This window comes from Pungitius pungitius, chromosome 1 (assembly GCF_949316345.1).
Source record: "Pungitius pungitius chromosome 1, fPunPun2.1, whole genome shotgun sequence".
NCBI classification, from domain to species: domain Eukaryota; kingdom Metazoa; phylum Chordata; class Actinopteri; order Perciformes; family Gasterosteidae; genus Pungitius; species Pungitius pungitius.
The window spans coordinates 21,459,369-21,475,533 of NC_084900.1; the positions used below are offsets into that span (position 1 = coordinate 21,459,369).

A 16,165-nucleotide genomic window follows, 5' to 3' on the forward strand; every position below is an offset into this window, starting at 1 on the left:
TTCTCTCAACCTTATTCTGTGTCCTCTTATGTCAGTGGGTTTCCAAAAAAATACCCTTGTCAGAGCTCATTAAGCAGCAGCATCGCCAATTCAGGAGAAGCATGGTTTATTGATCCCTAATGGTCCCATTAAATGGTCCTGAGGGCTGGCAGGACCTGGGCAGCAGTGAAGGGGGTCACCGGAGGGCTGCAGCTGGGCAAAGCTACTTCTGGGGCGTCTTGGGATCGTGGCCTTTCCAAACAAGGGCCTCATTACAATGCATTCATTCTGCCTGTTGCTAAATCCAATCTGGCCATCCAGTTGTCCCTTATTATCCTTATCCTTTTTGTTTTGTCTTGGTCTTGTTTTATACTTAAGGAACATAAAGGAAGCAGGATATAATTCATCATGATGCCGGCATCCACTTACTGTAAATCAGAAAACAAATGAAAACATGCAATTTGACTCTTGTTAAAAAGAGGTTTAATCTAAAAAGCCCATTTCTCTCAAAATATGATGTCTTTATCAAAGGAAACAGTCAGCATCCTTACCATGGGCAGGTTGGCGCAGCTGGATTTGACCTCGTACTCTATGTAGGCCACTTCTCCTTCTCCCTCTACCCGGCCGTCCTGGGTGTAGCAGAGGTTGCGGGTGGAGTCAATGTGTCTGTCGAGCTCATCCAGTGGGTAGACGCACAGAGCCGAGGAGTCCAAGGCTGCGTTGTTTGTGGAGCCAGCGCGGCTGGAAAACACTCCCAGCAGATCCTCGCCTTCCCAGTCGACGCCTTGTCCCAACTGTTGCAACAAAACCATGGGAAAACAACTGAGTTGAACATAGAGAGAACGAAATGCGCACACACACACACCTACTTCCAACGAGAAGTTGGTAATATTTAGGGATCAAGTACCTGGGCAGCCTGGAGCATGTTGTAAGTCCTGGAAGGAGAGGAAGCGGATCGACAGACCAGAGGAACTTCCACGTAGGAATAGTAGGAGGTGTCGTCCAAGCAGACTCTGGCGGCATAGGTCCGGTACTCCCTCGATGCCGACTTGATGTCACGGCGGTAAAACAAGAAGTACACGTACGAGCCCCGCGCGAACGCCTTCACAAAGTGGTGGTCGTACTCTGACAGGCGCCCGGCCACCGCCAGCTTGGCCGTCTCCTCGTAGGAGAAGACGGGCTCGGCTGAGAGGTGGCGGGTGGAGATGGGCGGGTGGCTGGTGGTGTAGCCCCTACCCACGTACATCACCGTCCGCTCCCCGCCGCGCAGCCCGACCACGAGCCCCACGGTGGACACCAACGGGTCATTGGCGGCGACATACTGCGTGTCCACAGGCCTCTCTGTGGAGAAGCGGACTGCCTTGATGGACGCCAGGCTGCGCTTCTGGCAGGTGCCCTGGTGGATGCTGCCGCAGGTGATCAACTCCAGCGCCTTCGGATCCACCAGAAGCAGCTTGTTGTGGTTGCTGGTCCTCCTGGCGTGGGGACAGTTGGACTCGGTCACCGGGGGGAGGCAGTCCTTGCTGTCGCTCACAGGGCCGGTCTTCTCCTCAAGCTCCAGCCGGAGTCCGTCCGCTCCGTCCAGCTGGAAGAGGTGGTCCCTGGCCCCAATGTACACCGTCCCCAGCGATGGGTCTGGGTGGAGCACCAGGTGCTGGAATTCAGTATCATTGCGGGAGAAGTGAGGGTAGGTGTGACCGCGGGTCATGGCGAAGACAATGAGGAGAAGGAGTAAGAGCAGGGTGGGGTTCAGGGCCTTCCCATGTGGCATGGCAAATATTCTGAGGAAAGAAACAGAGCAGGGTCAGAGGTTTACCTTTTACATCTTAGATTTTTTTTGTCTGTATGTATTGATGTGGAGGTCCCAGGGAGCTTCCAATACAGGGGTCTTCAACTCGAATGTGAAGAGGTCCAGGTAGAGAAAATTTCTAAAAGCAAAGGTTTGGAAGATCAAAATGAGGCTACTTAGTGTGATTAAATAGAGGAATAGAGTTGTTTATTGTCATGTAACAAAGAACTGAACATGTATGTGGGGGCGATGGTGGCGCACGGAGTAGTGTGATGCATTTGGAGCCGCAAGGTTGGCAGTTCAAATCCTGGCTGCCATATTGACGTGTCCTCGAGCAAGACACCCAACCCCTAATTGCTCCCCAGGCAAAATGTAACACATGGCTTATAATTAGGTCTGTCAAATGATTAAAAATTTGAATCAAATTAATCAGAATTTTCAGTGGATTAATCAGGATTAATCACTATTTACAATTACACCTGAATCCTAACAATTTTTTCTTTCTGAAATGCATACCAAAGATAGATAACAGGACACAGATACATAATTATCATTATTATCATCATCAATAATCAAAGCAATGTTATTTGATAAGTTACAGACTGATTTCCCTGCATGGCTCTAGAAGGGTCTCGAGCCTCTGCAGTTTATCCCACTCTGCTGCGGTCGGCAAAACGAGTTTGTGCTCTTGATGGTCCAGGGCTGCGATGACCGGACATGTCAACCCTCCCGATATTTCCGGGAGACTCCCGAATTTCAAAGCCCCTCCCGAAAATCTCCCAGACCGACCTTTCTCCCGAATTTCTCCCGATTTCCACCCGAACAACAATATTGCTACACCATCCGTCACTGGGCACGGCGTATCAGACCGAACAATAATAAAGGTTACACCGTGAAGTCGAGCGGCAATTAGAACGGAAAAACATTTTGCTATTGTGTTGGTCAAATGATCTGAGGTTGATTTTGTTAATGGCCTGTGAACATTCAGCGTGGACTGGCGCAAACGACTTGCTGAACCTGACGGCCTGACATATGCCTACCAGGTGGCAGTAATGTGTTGTATAGGATGAAGTGCATTCCCTAGAGGAAGAGGTACTTTCCTGACCTGAATAATTTGTCAAACTGCGCATGCGTGAAATGTGTTAAAAAAATAAAATAATTAGTAATTAACAACAAACAACTAATCAACGTCGTTAACGCGCTATTTTTGACAGCCCTAGTTATAATGCAATGTAAGTCGCTTTGGATAAAAGCGTTAGCTAAATGACATGTAATGCAAATATAAATAATGTTTTCTCAATTAACTAAATAAAAGTATTATTAATATAATATGAAAAAAAATTCTGACTTCCTGGTTGGCATACAAAAACACGTCTTCCCCGCAGTGATCTCATCCCATCTTTGCTGCGTATTGAATAGTCCATGGCTGATAAGTGGTGGACAGATTTGCAATTGTGATGTTCTCCACCATCAATTTCCCCCAGGTTCTAAAATATTAACAATTTGCCTACGGCTCTTACAGCTGGAGCGTTCAAAAACAATAACTCTCACTCCCCCATGTCCACAGCCATCACTCAACACCTCTGGAAGGGAAAGTGGTTTACGTACACTGAGAGCCTTTTGCATTAAGAGATACAACCTGTTTAATAATTGAACTGGTTTCTCAGACCTTTCCCTGACCTTACTGAGAGGGGATGCGTGGTAAAAAACATCACCTTAGCACTTGGAGAAAGCTTCCGACTGGAGATGTGCTTCTTTCATTGTTCACTCTGTTCATTCCTTACCTTGACAATGCTGGAATAATGTGGGAAGACGATAATGCAGAACTTAATGGCTCTCATGCCGCAGGGAGAAGAAGAGGACGGTAGGAATCGCTTATGTCCGCTGTCAATGTTCTTGCAATGTGCTTGACTTTCAATAAGTTTGGGATACAAGTCAAATCGCGTTATATAAACCATGAAGCAGGTCGTCCTGCTCCCGTTCTCACATGAGCCTGTGCGGGGAATGTTCCTGAACATTTCAGGGACGGACTGCATTCGTGCACAGAATATTAACTAAATCTGAATGGGCATTGTCGTATTATTCATGGCCAAATGCTCGGCGTAATGACGGAGGAAAATGTGCACAGAAAGCTACGAGACTTTAGTATCTACAAAAAAGAACCATTACATGGCAGCGTGAATAGACTGCTCAGGCATTAGACGGGCCTTCTCACCTAGCTGCTGCCCCCCGGAGCTGCAGAGGGAGGAGACAGTGATCCACTGTGCGAGTGGCTGCGGATTGGTGCTGGTGTACATAAACAGGGGGCATCCAGGAGAAGCTGCATATGTCTTAGTGTGCCTGGTGGGGGAGTGTATCCCAGGGCTCCTCTTTTACTTATTCATGAGCAGGATGAAGCGTATAATAAGTAATAACCTCCACGCCCACTGTCATGAGTATTTTAGTTGGGCGTGGAACGTGTCAAGAGGGGAGCCATTACAGTCTGACAGGCGAATGACAAATCCACAGTGGTGCCAGACAGGGCACGAATAGTCGCCATAAAATATAGATACAAAAAAAACAATTCAGTGTTTGCTTCATGTTTTATTGAACCAAACATCCACAGCTCTCAGATACAAGTGGTCTTCTAGAGCGGCTCCACCACTGAGGGATAATCTCCATCCGCTCAGTTACAACTTGTTAAAAGGAATGAAATAAGTGAATATTTTATGTAACAGTTAATAAAAATGGGTATTAAGGGTCTTTGTGTCCTAGCCAAGCTTCTGTACAAAAGAGCCCGGTAACAATTGTAGACATATTCCTGCCATCGCCATGCAAACATCCTCTGACCAAACAATCAATGAGTGCTCCCTGTGAGCTACCACAAGATCACACTTGATGACTGCGGTTTGGGAGAGAGTGGAGACAGAGAATGGTTGATGTAAAAGCTAAAATGGGAAGACATTTTCTCTTAATTCAAAAGAGAACCCTTTTAACTCAGATCCCAATATCTATCTATCTCAGAGAGTTTCCATCATTGGTATACCAACCTGGATATGATTCAACAAAATTGGTTTTCTCATGGCATTTACCATTATGAGTTACAATAACGATAAGGAGTGATCATGGAAGAGCTGTCCCTGGCTCTGTTTCAAGGCTTTGCTAATTTACCCAATCATTATATGCAGGTGATGAAGGTGAAGGTATGTGATAGCATTAGATAGCTGCTTATACACACTGCTGCATTATCAGACCCCCAGCAGGGGTCTCTCGACCGAGGTCAGGGAGACCATCCTCCACTCCAGAGCCCCGCTACAAGGAAGGCGTATGGAGGCTTTTGCCACTTGGTGTGGGGAACGACAGCTGGACCCCCAGCAGGCTCTGGTATTGGAGCGAGAAGTACAGACCCTGCTGCGGAAGGGAACCATAGAACGAGTTCTTCCCCCAGACAGAGAGTCGGGCTATTACAGCCGCTACTTCATCGTTCCAAAGAAGGATGGGGGTTTGCGTTCGATACTAGATCTCCGCTGTTTGAACTGCGCTGTTGCGGAGTTGAGCTTCAAGATGCTCACTCTCAAACATATCGCGGCACAGATCAGGTCCGAGGACTGGTTTGTCACGGTAGATCTTCAGGACGCTTACTTTCATATTCCCATCCTCCCACGACACAGGAAGTTCCTGAGGTTCGCTTTTGGGGACAAAGCTTACCAATACCGGGCTCTTCCGTTCGGCCTAGCCCTCTCACCCCATATGTTTACCAAATGCGTGGACGCTGCTCTGGCACCATTGCGTCTCCAGGGCATCCGCATTTTGAACTACATAGACGACTGGTTGATTCTAGCTCCCCGACCTCTAGGTCGGGGAGACCATCCTCCACTCTAGAGCCCCGCTACAAGGAAGGCGTATGCCGGTGGAGGATTTTGCCACTTGGTGTGGGGAACGACAGCTGGACCCAGTTAACTGCCCAGTTGGTTCAGTACTGAAGTTCCTGCAGGAATATTTCTCCACAGGTTTATCCCCGTCCACTATCAAGGTATACGTGGCGGCCCTTCGAGCCCACGGCAGAGGTCGCAGTAATGTATGTGGCTCTTAAGACCCTCTTCCTGCTTACTATTTCTTCCCTCAAAAGAGTTATGCAAGCCCTCTCGGTGGCCCCCTCGTGCTTGGAATTTGCACCCGGCGTGGTGAAGTTCTTACTACCTTCCCCCGGCTACGTTCCTAAGGCCCCGTCTACTACGGTCGGGCCTATTGTGCTGCAGGCATTCTGTCCTCCTCCATTTCTGAGCGCCGGACCAGGCAAAACTCAACCTCCTCTGCCCAGTTAGAGCCTTAGACTTCTACGTCCGCAGGACCTCCCTGTGTAGGCTCTCCGAACAGTTGTTTGTGTTCGGGCCTCCCAATACTGGGGGCCTGGTGTCTAAGCAGAGGATGAGCAAGTGGGTGGTTAAGGCCATCACACTTGCTTATGAATCGGCCGGCCAACCCGCACCTTTGGCTGTCCGGGCCCATTCTACCAGGGCTGTGGCGGCTTCTAAAGCCCTTTTTTCGGGAAAAGTATCGCTGCACAAGGTTTGCATGGCGAGATTTCTGGTTCTTCTGAAACAGAAGCTAAACCCAGAAAGGCAGCGGGGAGACATGCCCTTCCCAATCAGTACTTGAGAAGCTAATGCAGGAGTGTATTTATGCCCTCTATAAACTACTCAGAATGCGGTCTCTTCACTGAACTTTTGCACTTACTGTTCCAATCTGTCTCCCTTTGTCTCTCTGTCCATGTTAATTAATCACTCAGAGAGTCTGCTGTGCAAGTTCATTTCTAAAGCTCCTAATGAGCCGTGACAGCCCACTGAACGTCCAAGGCCTGATGAAATATGTGGGGTCAGCAGCAGGGCTGGACCGGGACAAAACAAGGACCCTGGCAATTTTGCTCCGACCGGCCCACCTCAATCGGACGGACACAACCACCAAACACTACACTATCCTTGCGGTCCCTGTAGATATGCATATCTACTGTTCCGTTCCCAAAAACCCATACAAAGCTGAGAACTACTGTAAGTGCCATGGACGGTAATGTCGGTAATCAGACAGTTGATGGACCCCATTGACTTCCATAGTAGAAAAAAAATACTATGGAAGTCAATGGGGTCCATCAACTGTCTGATTACCGACATTCTTCAAAATATCTTTCTTTTTGTTTAGCAAAATAAAGAAATTCATACAGGTTTGAAACAACTTTGGGGTGAGTAAATGATACAATTTTCATTTTTGGGTGAACTATCCCTTTAAAGAGTACAAACCCCTCTTTAATATGACACCAAACAAAATTTACATCTAATGGTTGAGATACTTCCCATAAAAAAACGAACAAATTACTTACACAAAACGTCCTGATAATATATATACAATATATATATAAATTGTATATATATATATATATATATATATATATATATATATATACAATTTAGAGTATTCACTTGCCGTAATATTGCATATTGATATTGGAAATTCAGATGAAACATTAGAAAATATCTAGTTAGTTGAATATACAGCTTTCAAAATGCAAAGCGGGTTTTTAACCCCTAAATAACATACGTTAGCTACCTCTTCTAACGTGTAACTCGTGGGCGAGTAATAATTGAAATAATCAAATGGCATCATTTCAGTTTTTTTCTAGAGAAGAAGGGCCGTTATGAGTTTTAAATGGTTATATTAGAATATCCCAAGTTGGAATTGAATAAGTGAACTTAACTCTGCTAGCTACAAAAACAGTGCAAAATAGCTTATGCTGTGTTATTTTACTTTAGCTGAGTGGCCATTGCAGTAACTTTTAAGTGACAATTTGACAAATGACAACCTGACACTCAGACTTTATAATAGCAACAACCGACAACGATTATGTTTGTTGCCTTATTATAATATTCATTAATTTAGGTAACTGTTAAATCGTCATCATCTTTGTTGTGGCCCAGCCAGGCCCACACACACTATCCTCATGCACCTGCCCTGATTAATACTCCCTCCCTGTTCATGTAGCTACCTGCTTGCTTGTGGTTGTTGTGAAGTTGTGGCGCATCAGAGCAGTGTGCGCGCGGGTGCCGGGTGGCCAGAGCGGAGCATGTGAGGTTGTGCACCGACCGCTAGCACCCCCCCGTCAGCCCGCTAAAGTGTCCCTGATTTGGGTTTGGGAGAGTTGGCAACCCTACTGCGAGCCGCAAGCACCGCTATCGCTATGGCTAGTCACCTGTCGTCCTCCATGTGCTATGTTCACCTGCTGTTTCTGCAACATGGCGTCAGGTTCTGTAGTAGTTTTGGAAACTGAAGCTACAGCACTAACATGTCGGTTATTTTTGAACATGTTGAGGCATCAACCTCTAGATTTTTTTTTGGCCCGCAATTTCTCCGCACCCCCCTTGCTTTTTTGTTTCTCCATCGTAATCCACACATTTCTTTCTAGCTCTGAGTCACTGAATGCATCTGACTGACACACGGAGAGGGAGGGGTGGAGCCTGCTAAGAGATTATTGGGCCAGCCAAGTGTCAGTATGGAAAATGAACCAATGGGCCGCTGTCCCTGCTTTATGGGCCGGTCGAAAGCTAAATAAAATAAAAAATAAAAATATTTTTTTATAGGCTTATCGACCGGCCCCCAAGTGCGTCGGCCCACCGGGCATTTGCCCGATTACCTGTCCAGGCCTGGTCAGCAGCACGGGACAGTGGGGGGGGGGCAGAGATTGGAGCACTACTCTGCATTGCTGGGTTCTGGTGGGTTGGCTGGGTGTCGCACCCTCCCCGAGGCCCGCCAAACTCTGTGACACTGGCATCTGTGGATCCCATCCAGAGAGTACAGTAGAGAGGAGAGCATGTCTGTCTAGATATTGAGGCAGGAAGAGACAGAGCAGGCACAGACGATGCGATTGGAATTGATTTAAATGTGGGGTCTGAAAAGAGTGGTTAGGTTCAGAGCGTTGTATATTTCTTCAAAAGAAAATCAAGTTTCTGATGCTGAAAGAAACTGTTGGTGGTGAAGAAAAAACGAAGGAGGCCTTGAAGACGGACGTCATGTCTACTGCATACCTTCGGCTTTTCAAAACAAACATGTGTGTTGAGCTTTGTTGTTAGTAGGTGTGGACGATATGACCAAAAAGTTATCGTCTATCTCTTCAAATTGATCGATGTCCATAAATATTCCAGCATATACAGTATTTCGCAATAATAATGTTCTCTTTCTGCCCTACAGAAACCAGAAGGTTATTTATGGTTTAAAAAAGTGGAATGATGTATTATTATAATGTGTTGTGTTGAGGGCTGATTAAAAATGTACAGTGTATAGAACAATTCTTCTGCTAGCGTAGGTCTGGTTAGCAGTATGCTGAAAATTAGTCAATCGTGGTGCTCTTGTAAACTTTCAAAGTATTTTCAGACAAATTCCGATAGTGTGTTAAGTCATTTTGCAACCACTAATTACAATTCATCAACAGTGGCTAAGCTACTGGTTGGCTACCATTTTTGAAGCTAGAACAAAACTAATTAATGAATGACGAAAATAATTCAGATCAATAATTTATCATACAAGTTCTTAAGGCTCAGCCTTAGTTCATGTCATCTCCGGCCGATTGGACCATGAGTAGAAACCCAACCAAATACATGCAATGCCAAATTCATGCAATTCTCCAGTCGTGACCAAACACATCACAGTGGGGGCCACTCCAGATCCATATTTACATCTATTGAGTGCATCCACATACCGTGTGGTGTCTCCTTAGATAGTTGGATCAGCGTGAGCGCTAATATTATGCGAGGCAGATGTACACACGCTTGGCCCTTCTCCACATCCGTCGTCTTCTACTGGTTCAATGTCCATTCCCCCCACCCCTCAGTTCACATGCAGACATAGCTCTCTCTCTCTCTGTCTGTCTCTCTCTCTCCCTCTCTCTCTCTCCCTCCCTCTCTCTCTCTCTCTCTCTCTCCCTCTCTCTCCCTCCCTCTCTCTCCCTCCCCCTCCCTCTCTCTCCCTCCCTCTCCCGGTGCGCTGAAGGGGCTCTCTGTCTGCCCCGTGAGGGAATAGTGTCCCTTTCACAGCTCTTTCCACTGAGTGGCTGCACAGAACGGAGACAGGATAAAAGCCACTTCCCTTAGAAAGAGTGTCTACACACACACACACACACATCGAGATAACACAACACACTGTTTTATGACAGGATCTTTTCACCCTGGATAGCGTAGCACCCTCCCTGGGGATAAGCAGGTGTTAAGCCTAGCTGCTTGGTACAGCTTGACACACACGACCTGAGATCCACTGTGAGACCGATGGACTTTTATAATCTCTAATCACTATATACACTAGCTCATTTATTTGATTACAAAATTCATTATCAATGCAGACCAAAAAGTCTATTTGTTGCTCAACAGCAGATTCATGTGTTTAATGACGAAATGAGTGTCATTTAATGAAATTATTACACTTGTTTCTAATGGGTTTGATTTGATAAATATATATATATACAATCCCACGCAAGTGGTTTCTCCAAGCATCTGACTACAAGGCCTCTGACCTTCTGACCTTGACTAAGCAAGACCCAGAGGAGAGCAGCAATGTCATGGAAATATGTGTTGAAACTGCAACTGATGGTGCTGTAACTCTTCAGTTCAACAGTCACCGGACTCAAGGATCAAAGAGCAGTCGGGACGTAGCAGGAGGTGGGCGGGCTTGATGAGAGAGAGAGAGAGAGAGAAAATTATTGACAACAGCAGCTGAGGCCCGATTTAACTCGGGCCCTGGCAAAAGGCTGTAGGACCCAAGTGGCCAAGGAGTGCTGTAAAACATGTCCATTTAATAAGCATGTCCGTAATAAATCTAAAAATGCATGTTTAAATATAGTGCTGGTTGTGTGCTTTCATTATTTTGGTGTGTGTGTGTGTGTGTGTGTGTGTGTGTGTGTGACAGAGTGAGTTATGTGGCCAGCGGTCAGAGCCTCTGCTGACAGGTTTGGAGAGGACAGCAGCAAAGCCAACACATTACTGGACTCTGCTATCCGGCCACCAGGATGAGAGTCAGCCGGTCGGACACACTCAATGACAACGTACCATACCAAAGGGAAGGATTCATGACGAAGCAAAAAAGAACACATCATAATAACTTTAATCTTCTCTTCCTACTATACTATTGATAATCAGGATTCAGGAAACATTTATTGGCAAAATATGTCAGACATACAAGGAATTTGACTTTGCGCATGACAGCAGAAGGTTTGACAAGGGACGACGAGACAACATAGTGCAAGAAATAAGATAAAATAATGCTATTGTCACACTGGGTGCTGGTGCAGGCGGAAGGAGGCAGGACTCAAACGCAGGATTCTTCCAAAGGTGCTCTTTATTCGGAACAAAAGCCAAAGGACGTGCACCAACGACGAGTAACATGGACAATGACACGACAAGGGACAACAGGCACACAGGGCTTAAATACACTAGGGAGGTGCAGGTGATTGGACACAGGTGGAAACAATCAGGCAATCACAGGACAAGGCAGGAAGTGAAGCTAACCCAGGGACACAAGAGACATGAAAACTACAACAAAAGACAGGAAGCAGAACCAAACTGTGACAGCTATGGGTTAGTAATATTCATAAATGCTGCTTAGTGCTGTTGACAGAATGCACTGACCAACTTGCTCTAAATTTAAACGCTAAATATTAAAAATTAAATCAAACTTAAAAACTTGCTAAGCTGCTGCTGTTACTTCATATTTATTTCATGAAAGTGAAGTGGTTAAACTATGTAAATGTATCCCCCAAATCAATGAGAAAAATGAGTTAATGAGCAACGCAGGGTGTATTTCTAATTCTAGGGCTATATTGTGATAGTAGGAAAGCAATCTGTTTTTACCTATTGGCGCACCGTGCAACACTAAGCCTCAGTGGTGATGTCAGAGTGTGTGTGAGTGAGCGGCTCGTCAGACTGGTACTACCCATGTGAAAGAAGTGCTGCCCTGCCCCGGGACGGAGGTACAAGCCACTATCAAATGCACTGAAACTATGCAGCGCTATCGCCATAGCAAAGAAGGAGGGAGGGATAGAAAGGACTAGAAACATAAACAGACAAATGGCATTTGCATTCAGTCTACGAAGAGACAAAGCAGGCTGAAACGGCTCGTCTGTGGCTAGCTTGGGGTTTGGCCATATGCTCGGGTGAAGCATGGCGTCATCGAGGACGCTGGCATGCTCATTGTGTGGCAGAATTCAGTGGGACGTGCACGTGTATTCATCTGGTTGTGGACGGTGTGCATACATTACCACCTACGGCTCATAGAGCCACATCTACACTTCACCACAGTCGCACACACACACACACACACACACACACGTACAAACACACACGGCTGCCTCTTCTTTCACAGCACTCAATAGCCTAAGTAAGCCCTTTGTCGTCCGCCGTTGTCGTGGCGACGTTCGCGGGCTGAGTGAATGGCGAGTGGAGGTCTTGCTCTCCCGGTCTGTGGGCATTTTAATCAGCTTGTCACACTGTCTGTGGTCTGAAAAGACTCGTGCTCTCTTCTGTCCCCTGTTTCAGCTGCTGATGCTTCTTAGCATTTTAGGATTCCGGGGGCTCTACAAAAAAAAACTATTGTTGAATTTCTGATCTTTTATCGAAACAGATTTTCAGCGTCAACACCAACACTTGCGAAGCGGAGTGTTATTACTAATATTCATGGATTGAGGCTACAATATCTGGTCTGCTCTCTGCCAACTCTCAAAGAAAAGGATTTTTTTTATTCATGAATGAGTTTGCGGGTTGTGACCCGCGGCAAACCTTTGACTCACAAGTGGAGGCTCACGACTCACTCGTTCTTCCACTAATCCTCTGGCCCGTCCCTCCTTCTCGGTGTCCGGGCGCCTCTCTGGATGCCAGGCATTTTCTAAAAGAGCAGGGATTGTTTTCCCTGCTCACCCGGGGCTTCAATCAATCAATAATCATTTCATAACTAGAAAAATACACTCAGGGGTGTCAAACTCATGTTTGAGTGACGCCGTGATCGAGGACCAGAGCACCAGAGTGACTACCCCCCCTTGAAACTTTAAGCCTAGGGGATACACTGGTATGTGTGTGATCTGACATGATTTTTTTTCCCAATGGCAAGCGATCTACCAGCCCTGCCTTGCGATTGACCTGTTGGGCACCCCTGGTCTAACGCGTGCACTCACTCCCTCATCGCATAAATAATTTGAAAAAGTCAACGTTCCCTGCCAGTTTTAAAACTTTGCTTTAACATTGTCTTTTCATTTCAAGACACAAACTCCTGGTTTCCTGGGTGAAAGTCTAGTTTGACCATTACTTGCGTTACGTGCCGTTACTACACAATGCTGTATCGGTCTTACTCCCTTGCTGCACCAAAACAAATACCGCCAAATTTCCTCATGTCTTCTATCATTCAGTATTGTAATTTTCATTATCAGAAAAGCTCTGTTTCACTGTGTTAGAAGGAGCTTGTAGATAAATACACTTAAATAGTTTATTTATTTATTAGCATTATTTCATTTGTATTTATTTTGTGATGTACTTTGGGACTTGCAGTCAGTTTGGAGTGGAGACCTCCGCTCGCTCCTCCATGAAAGAGCTGTTGTTGTGGAAGAACACACTGACCGTTCTGTCTGTCCAGTGAAGAATCAAATATCCGTGTAGGCGTCTGAAGACTTTCAGGACTTGTGGTTTAGCCCAGGAATGACTTTCCAATAGTGGGTTCTTTATGATGAATATCAGACATGATGATGACCCTTAAAAATCAAAAGGGTGGAGTTGATTTAGTACCCATTTGTGGCCAAGCATTTCCACACGCCCCTTCTTTGTTTGTCATATGTTTCTACTACTTGATTTTGGAGAGTTACCTGACTGTTAAACTGTAGTAACACCAGTACAACAATACTTGGCCTTAATACCTCACTGGCGGGGCTGGTCAACTCGGCTTTGCATGCATGCAAAGACTGCCTACTTTCATCCCAGACGCGTTTCATCTGCAGCCAGGGCACCCATGCAGACATAATCCCACTGAATCCCTTAAAAGGGACCTGTGACAGGCGTTTCTAATTCACGTTTCATTCCGGATCACAATCTACCGCTCTGCAGGCTTTTTGCTCATTGGATAGCTACTGGCGGGTACTTCCTGGTCTCAGTGCAATCATTACAGAAGAATGGGCTGGTTAAATGCTTTAAGGTGATACTTAAAGCCATTATCTAAGGAGAGGGAAATCCATGTGGTTTATTGAGCTGTGTCAATCAAGCAGCGCATCAATGCATCCATGAACTTACAAGCGGAAAGTATTTAGAGAACAATGACGTCATGTAACAATGGCAGCTCATCCCAATTAAATTAGATTGAGAAAGTGTCAAAATCAATGTACAGAATTGGGGCTCTACTAGAAAATGATAGAAATGTGTATGGATACACAAAATAATGAATATAAACATAAATAGAAAACACTGCAGTATCAATGCCTTCTTAAGATTGCATCATTTTGAGTGTTGATGGGGCAGCTATGATATGAGAATAGCATAGCCCTGATCGATCCAGAATTCATTCAGAAAAACAGCATTTTATTATTGACTTGCTTGTCCTTTAGTGGAAAGTTCTGATGCAGCATCAATTCAGGCTCTCAGAATGAGCATCATTATCTCCATTTCGGCATCTGATTTCTTGGTTTCTTGCAATTGCATCAAAGCAAAAGCCATCCAAGTACAAAGAACCATCAGCGATTATTTTGGCGGTTAAAAATATTAAGCTAATGAGTCAACTATTTCTGCCAATTTCTGCTGTTCGATCCAGCTCCATGAAATGAAATTGTGAACATGAATGGAAAAAACATTTTTATACTTATTGAAGAATATTTAAGACATTCCATATTGCTAAGAAATCTATCAAAAGCTCGAAATGATCAAAATCAAAAGCTAAATGAAGACTACAAAATGCTCTGATCATAACATTTTGATCAATTGCTATTCCTCCAAATGCTCAGCTCACTTAGCTCCCAAACTGGGGGTTCTGGAGTGTCGGCAGGTTGGAGGGATATCCTGGCCTTCTGTCAACAAGCTGTGTGACGGACAGCTTCATTAGAAAGAAAATTGACGCCCCCTGGATACACGCCTTTGTCCACCCCACCCACACGCCCCACCCCTTGGCTTCCTGGGATTGGGAGAGGGGACAATTAGAGCAGGTCTTTTAGAGTGGGAGGTCTTTAATTGTTAAATGCTTAATAGACTGTGCTCTCTCCATCTTGTTGAGCAACACACATGTGAGAGTCGGACAGACGTGTGATGAACACACACACACAAACACACACATAAACAGTGTCCCTATTGTCAGACATTACCCCAGGATGTGAATCTCTGGCAGAAAATCAAAGAAGATTGATGAATGCAGCCTGGCTGCGTTGAAGGTCTGAGGTGTGTGATTGTGATCCAGAGACAAAGGAGTCCTTGGCAGAGGTTAAGCATGTGATATAACTCTCAGGGTGGAGCACATTCTACATGTCATCAATCACACGCACTTGCTCTTTTCATTGAATTGTCATCTTTTCAATCAATCAACGGCCTCAGTGTTTTGTGGGCATCAGCTATATTAATATTCAGAGGTGGGACAAAAACAGATTTCTGTCTTGATTCCAGTCACAATACAAGACCTGAGTCAGTCCAGAAAAGTCCAAAATCAAGTCCCAAGTCATGACGGAAATGTTCCAAACCAAATCCTGCTAGAAAATCCTGGCAAAAAACTCCCAAATCAAGCCTAAAGTGAAGACTAAAATTTCCCAGATCAAATCCCGGGTAAAGACTGAATGGTGTGCAGTTGTCTGCACGGAGGCCCACTAATGATCTGGTCTGCATCTGGGTCCTGTTCAAGTTAACCCTGGCAGCAGTCGGACTTTACCAAGTCAAGTGTACAGTCATAAAATCAACACTAGTATGGCAAATGGCTTAGGAAACCCCACTGCTTCCTTAATGGAAGCCGACTGTCCTGCGTCCAGCAGGGAGAGGGGGAAAAGAGTAAGATAAGAAATCACAGAGGAGAGAGATTGGGGAGAGTGCAGTTTTACTCTGATCTTAAAAAAGAGAGGTGGGTCCGTGAGGGGAGGGGAGTGTAGAAGGTGTGCGTGTGTGGTGGAGGAGTGGGCGTGGAGATGTAGCCAATCACGATTCCCCCTGAGGTTTCAGGACACCTGGGATCATCAATGATTGAACAAACCAGAGGGTTTAACTAAGGGAGAGGTGGGTAAAAAAACAGCAAATGGAGCAAGGGGGTGAGGAGGGGTGTCAGGGGGTATAAGGCAGTGTATTGAGAGCAAAGATAAGTCGCTTCCCCCCTCCCCGATCAAAGCCACAGCGCTCTGCACAGACCCTGCGGTCTACCCGCATGGTTTAAGCTGTGCTCAGG

General features: G+C 45.6%; 1 protein-coding gene across 2 annotated transcripts in view; it reads right to left on the minus strand.

Annotated features, from left to right (window-relative positions):
* The window catches only part of plxnb1a (plexin b1a), a 51,426-nt gene that overhangs the window by 22,934 nt on the left and 12,327 nt on the right, over positions 1 to 16,165 (minus strand). For both annotated transcript variants that reach the window (XM_062563106.1, XM_037480451.2), the window contains exons 2-3: positions 887 to 1,760; positions 531 to 773 (exon numbers count right to left, since the gene is read on the minus strand). In XM_062563106.1, coding sequence (XP_062419090.1) covers positions 531 to 773; positions 887 to 1,750 — 1,107 coding nt within the window. In that variant the 5' untranslated portion in view covers positions 1,751 to 1,760. The remainder of the gene's footprint in view (positions 1 to 530; positions 774 to 886; positions 1,761 to 16,165) is intronic.